The sequence below is a fragment of the Corapipo altera genome, unplaced genomic scaffold (genome assembly GCF_003945725.1).
Source record: "Corapipo altera isolate COAL_440 unplaced genomic scaffold, ASM394572v1 61941, whole genome shotgun sequence".
Taxonomy (NCBI): domain Eukaryota; kingdom Metazoa; phylum Chordata; class Aves; order Passeriformes; family Pipridae; genus Corapipo; species Corapipo altera.
In genome coordinates this window covers 1-6,036 of record NW_020886537.1, presented here as the reverse complement: position 1 = coordinate 6,036, position 6,036 = coordinate 1, and the positions used below count along the sequence as shown (strand labels likewise).

Here is a 6,036-nt window from a genome sequence, read left to right as displayed (position 1 = left end):
TGTTGTGAACGAAAAGTCAGGAAAAGCCATTACCTTTTCCTGTCACTACCACTGCAACAGTGACAGCCCAAAGCAGGAAGTGCTGTTCTCATACAGAGGTGACAGCACTGCAGTCCTCTAAGGGACACTACAATGGATTTCAGTTCTTGTACTAATTCTGACTGAACGTGTACATTACAAATGTGTAGGTGCATAATCAATTATAATTTTGACTGATGAGAATCAAGGATTCAGGTGACTTGGATTAATTGAAGGTTTCCTTACACTTTAGAGTTTATGTATCAACAGTTTGGCAAAGTAACGTTAGCTGAAACTACTTGTGGGTCATGCTACAGTGTTGGAAAAGGAGGGGAAAAGACAGAGAGGGATTTAGTAAACTGAGAAAAAGATATACACATACTCCAGTTGTGTTGAAGTTTAGTTGTTACAATTAATGGGAGTAGGCTTGGCTCACCAAATGCAAATATAGTTATTTTTAAGTTCTTTCAGCTATTCATATGTAACTCCAGTATTATTGTGGAATAATTCTGCTCTTTTCAACAGAAGACAAAATGCCCTGTGAATCACCTTCCTCTATTCCGAACATTGCTCTATATCAGGCAGATCAGACCCAGTTTTCACATGGCGATCAAGTAATTTGTGGATGTAAATCAGGCTCTGGCAATTCTAAGCAAATGAAAATAAAATGTCTTAATGGAGAATGGAAGCCTTTACCTCTTTGTGCTGGTAATCTCTTTCCATACTATTTTCATAATATTTCAGATGTGAGTGTGAGATAGTTCTGTTCAAAATGTCAAGGATTTCAGCAATCAATATGTAGCCGGACATACTACAGTTTCATGCATCAAAACTAAGTGGGTTTTATTTACTCCTCTTTTAAATGGCAGCATGTTCTTCATCCTGAAAAGACTCTGCACCTACAACTTCGTAAGCACTATGAGCAGATCAAAGACACTTGCATAGTCGTTAAAATCAAGTAATAAAAGGAATTAATGTTAATAGCAATAGTGTGTTAGGCTTATCCCATCCTCACCATTTTTATGTGCATTAGTCCTTTTCACAGAATCCCAGAATAGGTCAGGCTGGAGGGGACCACAGTGGGCCATCTGGTCTAATGTCCCTGCTCAAGCACCCACAAAGTAAAGTTTTTCCTCATATTCATGTGGAAGTTCCTGTGCATCAGTTTCTGCCCATTGCCTCTTGTCCTCTTGTTTGGCACCACTGAGAAGAGCCTGGCTCCCTCCTCCTGAGATCCTTCAGATATTAGTAGATCCTGGTAGACATTGATGAGGTCCCCTTCTCTTTTTGCTCATTTCACAGCCTTTCTATAGTTTTAGGGAATAAAATGTTGGCTAGGTTTTTATTATTATTATTTGCTGCACTCAGCAAAAGGGATCCTGTCAACATAAAAAAATTGCTTGGGGACTGAGAACAGTCTCTACTTTAGGTAGCTGGAAAAAAAGTCTTTGTTTCTGTCATCTAGGAGTCTTAGGCATCACTTCAAATTACAGTAAATAAAAACCCATTTTCACATGGACATGCCTTAAGAAACTGATGATATCTTCATAAGTACATATTATCTGAACTGAATCTATTTTCTTTTATAGCTCTTTTTGTTTATTTTTTTTTTTTCAGATCCATCTCCTCAGTGTGAACTTCCAGTGGGTGTTGAGTTTATAAGCTCTGGTCAACATTCCATGTCAAAAAGAAGCATTGGTTTTTATAAAGTTATACGTTACAGATGTACATCAGCTGACAAAAACATTAAACAGGCAACTTGTGTGTCTGGCAAATGGACACCAGAGATTGAATGTCCAGGTATGTTTTTAGATTTGCATACCATTTCTTCTTTTTATGTAGGAATGATAAATGATCATTATTAAAGCTTTTCAGTGTTTCTGTATAGTCTGAAATAGAAATGCTTACATGCAGATGTATATGCTAAAGGGTAGTCACGGCCATCCTTTCTTCTTTCCTGTGGCAGGAAGAGCCTTTCATTCCTTGAGTGGCGGATTTGAAACCTATTTCTTTGCTTTCGTTTGCAATTCTCATTTAGCTCTAAGTCTGAAGAAAAACAAAACAAGAATTCCAGAAGTTGGTTCAATTTTCCTAAAATAGTTCACCATAGAGAGAGGAACAGGGCAAACACATCAGAGTGTGCAGATGTGTGAAGGGGAAAGAAGCTCCAGCTTAGCTTGCTGTGGGCAACTGTGACAGTCTTTTCTATGACTCTGAAAGCATATGAGCATCTGAAGGCAGCTCTGGTGTTTCTGAAGCAGAACAAAATGGTCGTTTTATTAATTAAAGCTTGAGATAGCTACTGGAGAGTTATCCAACATCAATGTTTTCTTGGTTCTTTGTGTTTTAATCTGTGATGAACTACTATGCTTTATCTTATGTTCTATTATAACATGAACATATGTCCTTAGCTGAGGAGGGTGTGTGCCCACCTCCACCTCAGGTGTCTGGTGCTCAACAGACAACAGCTGGAAGAAATTACAGGCATGGGAGTAAAATAGCTTTTTCATGTGCCAATGGTTTCCGGCTCATCGGTGCAAAAGAAATAACCTGCATAGAAGGGAAATGGCAATCACCACCTCAGTGTGTGGGTCAGTACTGGGATATTTTTTTCTATTTATTTTATTATGACTTTCTGTGTTATGCATTTGCACTCATCATTAGCAGGAGGATGCTGTTATTTACATAAGATTATCATGGACAGGTAACTGCAGAAAAGCAATAGAACATAAGTTGTTAAAGAAAGTGTAGTTAAGCAACTGCAGTCTTTTTATTTACACAGACTGATCTAACATGGCATATAATACTTTCAGGTAGTCTCTCAAGAGCTGTGTGCTTATTTGTTTGTATAGTATATTGCATAATGGAGTCTCAGTTTTGACTGGAAGCCTTAAATAGTATCCCGTAGTCTGTAAATCAGCATTATTTATTACTTAGTTGCAGTTGCAATATTAATTTTATTGCATTATTGCTTATCTTTGTTTTCTGCATTTTTTAGAAAGACCATGTTTGCCACCACAGCCTGTAGAATGTGCTGATGCTCCAAGGCTGGAAAATCCAAACTTAAAAATTGAAATAGAAGGGAAATCAATTTATCTGACTGGTGCTAAATTTAAGTATGTTTCTCGTTCTGGATACATGTTAAATGGACCTACTGAGATAACTTGTTCTATGGGAGAATGGACTTTAGCTCCTGCATGCTTGGGTAATATAAAAAAATACCTTTTTTTTTTTAAGTGTATTTAACAATAAAATGCAAAGACTTTTAAACTGAAGCTTTATTTTGCTGTGGAATGTCTTCAGAGCAATCCTGATTGGGTGCAAAACTGACTTTCTGAATGTAGCTTAGTTTTTAAATATTCCTTTGTATTCTTGTAATCTTTGTTCAGTTCATATCTCTGCCAGGTGAGTCCTAGGCATACCCTTATAATCCAAGGACCTGTTTTCTCGAGAGTCCAGTAGTGACTAAGAGTTGCTTTGGAGTCTCAGTGGTGGAAATCACTTCAGTACAGTAAGGGACAGAAGCCTGTAGTCAAATTTTCTGGCATGTTTAGAAACAGGATCTAAATATTTTGGTGACTGAAATCTGTGCTAGTTTAGAGGAATAACTTATTTAATCTTCCCTATGTAATTATTAGTTAACTATAATTATATAATCCACTGTCAGCAGATGACTATGCTGATGTTAGAAATAGCTCACTAAAGCATCTGTTTGGTGGAAAAAGTACATTCCTTTGATGTGTATCCCATTAGTACCAGCATCAGATTTCTGTTATCTTTTCAGAAATGTCATGTGGAAGTATTCCAAAAGTTGCCAATGCTCAATTTGAAGGCAGAACCAAGGAAACTTATGAACCTGGTGAAACAATTCGCTACGAGTGTGATGCAGGGTTCCTGATTGTTGGTTCCCCCCGAAATTCTTTGCAGAGAAGGAAATTGGACAGCACCGCCCTTCTGTGAAGGTATAGGTTCTACTTTTAAGTAGTCCTTCTCAATATTGCATGTGAATTAATAGAATTTCAACTCAGGCATGCAGGTGAGTCAGGCCAATAGAGCCAACAGGTGACTTGCTTTGAATGGGCTGCTAAAACACCTATTTTTCTGGCTCCTGAGAAACAAAAAGCAGCGTAGATCAGCAAAGCAATCATTTCCTTGTGGGCTGAAGCTAGTAGCTGAAACTTAGCTGTCTGCTGAAATCAAGCAGGCAGATGTTTATGGAGGAATGCATCTTGGCTGCAAAGGAGGAGAAAATTAGTAGGGTAATGTATCTTATTTTCACATCACTAAAAATGTCAGTTTCTGACAGTTACCTTCAAATAGTAAGCAAATCTCCTCACTCTCCAGTCCATTGGTACACAATGCTGAACAGCACCAATCTGCACAATTGGCTGATCTCTGTGACTTCTTTTCTCTTTTTACTCACTTTAGGCAAAAATAATATTGTGTGGTGAAGCATTGCAGAATAAAGACCAAATTATCTTCTTTTTCTACCTGTAGAAAATTATCTGCATTACACAAACCATTTTTGCTCATCAGGAGCTCTGGAATGCAATGTTCTGTGGTTCTTATATTGCTGTACTGCAGTCTTTACATGCACCTCTCTCTTTTCAGATGTTAGCTGTGGACCTGTACCTGCAATCCCCAATGGTCAAGTTGCAGGCACTCAACAGGAGAGGTATCTGCCCAGTGCCAGAGTGCATTATCAATGTGAAAGCAATTTTCAAATGATAGGTGGAAATTTCGTCACTTGTTTAAATGGTGAATGGTCACAAGCACCAGTGTGCAGAGGTAGGAACCTGTGCTTTCATCTTGCCTGTTAGCATAGAGGGGACTGTTTCTCTACCTAAACACTCTGAAGACTTCACCTTTTCTACTTCTCTTTTCTTTGGGTACCTCAACTTTGTAGTTTCTATTGCTTACTTGCACAGCACTTTAACTTAGCTTGATGCTTCTAGAAATACTGGGAATATTTCCATCAACAGCAAAAATGTCTTGAAGCAGCAGGGCCAAAAATGTGCTGTACTGTCATTCTCCTGCATGTTGTTGGTATTGCTCCAGTGTCCACCATTTCAACAACCTTCAGTGGAAAGACATGTAAGGGCTTCTGTCTTCTGTTCAAAGCTGTCAGGAAGTATCTGAATGGAAACAGCAGTAGGGGAGAGAAGAAACTCCAGGGCTCCCCTCTGACCAATGCAGATCCCAGCAGAGACCCAGATCTAAACCATGTGAGGTCTGCCAGGGCCATAGAACTGGAAAGATTGTTCCTGTGACAAGGAATGGCGATGAGCTGTGCTCCTGTGCCCTGCCGAAATCTGTGGCTGCAGGGTGAACAAGTGCTACTTGGCTTTCACACAGCTCCTTGGAGCTGGCTGCATTCCCCCATCCCTGAGCAGCACAGGCTGACAAGCTCCTCCAGTGCTGCCAGTCCTCCAGAGCTCTGCACTTCAGCACAGTGTCAGTTTGGCTGTTACCTCTGTGGTTTCCAGGAATGCCAGGGCTCCCTAGGGAGGGACATGGGCATGTGGGAAGGCTCCCGTGTCTTCTGTGACATTAAGCGTAGCTACAGAAACATTGGCTTTTTCTAGAAACTCTTATTGACCCTGCTCATCTCCTGAGAGTCCCAGATCATTTTCTGCTGCCACTGTCACACCTCATTGCTTTCTCCATGGTGTGACCCACCTGAGACAGAAAATCTGTACAGAAATTGTAACCAGATTGATTCCTTTAACTTTTGGTTGTAGAGATGAACGTCTCAACAACTGCAAAGGTGACTGTAGTTGTCTCTTTTCAGATGTGACATGTGAACCTCCTCCAGAAATTGCTGGTGGTAGAATTAATATTAAAAAGACAAAGTATCTCCCTGGGGAGACTGCTAACTATGACTGCTGGCAAGGTTTTAAGATGACTGGGACTTCCACTGTAGTGTGCCAGAACGGGACCTGGACAGAGCTGCCAAAGTGCAAAGGTAATTTCTCTCTCTCTCTCTCTCTCTCTCTCTCTCTCTCTCTCTCTCTCTCT

General features: G+C 39.9%; 1 protein-coding gene across 1 annotated transcript; it reads left to right on the top strand.

The window, feature by feature from the left end:
* Positions 1–531: 531 nt before the first annotated feature.
* LOC113941238 (complement factor H-like) lies at positions 532–6,012 on the top strand. The gene is made up of 7 exons (XM_027632396.1): positions 532–726; positions 1,636–1,818; positions 2,430–2,609; positions 3,017–3,223; positions 3,803–3,980; positions 4,630–4,806; positions 5,810–6,012. The coding sequence occupies exons 1-5, from the start codon at positions 552–554 to the stop codon at positions 3,976–3,978; spliced, it is 921 nt and encodes a 306-aa protein (XP_027488197.1). The 5' UTR covers positions 532–551; the 3' UTR covers positions 3,979–3,980; positions 4,630–4,806; positions 5,810–6,012.
* The last annotated feature ends 24 nt before the right edge of the window (positions 6,013–6,036 follow it).